This window comes from Penaeus monodon, chromosome 29, assembly GCF_015228065.2.
Source record: "Penaeus monodon isolate SGIC_2016 chromosome 29, NSTDA_Pmon_1, whole genome shotgun sequence".
Classification (NCBI taxonomy): Eukaryota; Metazoa; Arthropoda; class Malacostraca; order Decapoda; family Penaeidae; genus Penaeus; species Penaeus monodon.
This window is the reverse complement of record NC_051414.1, coordinates 13818674-13819210: the sequence shown is the minus strand read 5'-3', so window position 1 is coordinate 13819210 and position 537 is coordinate 13818674. Positions and strand designations below refer to the sequence as shown.

The window sequence follows — 537 nt, the reverse complement described above, 5'->3', positions numbered from 1 at the left end:
GAGAAAGAGAGGTAAACAGACAGCTATACAGACAGAGGCCGATGCTGGCACAAAGCGCATGCTTCGGCTGAGCCCGAGACGGACCTTAAAGACCTGGTGGAGGCCGACGTCGGTGAGCCACGTGTTGCCCTGCGCGTCGACGGTGATGCCGTGCGGCAGCAGGAACTTGCCGCGGCCCCACGAGCGGAAGGGGCAGCCCCGTCTGGGCGTCCAGCACCACCACCACGTCGTCGTCCAGGGGCGCCACCTCCTGGTAGTGGTGCGTCGAGTTGAAGCTCCTGAAGAGACACATTTTTAAATTTGGGATTTCCGATTTTAGTTTCATCATCGTTTTAGTCTTAATCTTCATCACCATTATTATCATTATTGTTGCTGTTTTTTCAATTATACATTCTATAATCTTTTGTTCAAGTGACATTCGACTGGTTGATAAAGGTTTGTTCACAGACTTGAACACATCAGGTTGTACAAAGTGCAAAAGTTGTGCCTTTCATCCCAGCGTCAGCGTGTTTGGTATTTGAAAATTAATTTTCCAAA

The 537-nt window shown here is 49.2% G+C and overlaps 1 protein-coding gene across 1 annotated transcript in view; it reads right to left on the bottom strand.

The window, feature by feature from the left end:
* The window catches only part of LOC119591754 (peptidyl-alpha-hydroxyglycine alpha-amidating lyase 2-like), a 13265-nt gene that overhangs the window by 4650 nt on the left and 8078 nt on the right, over nucleotides 1-537 (bottom strand). The window contains 2 exon segments of the mRNA XM_037940501.1: nucleotides 85-183; nucleotides 185-278. Coding sequence (XP_037796429.1) covers nucleotides 85-183; nucleotides 185-278 — 193 coding nt within the window.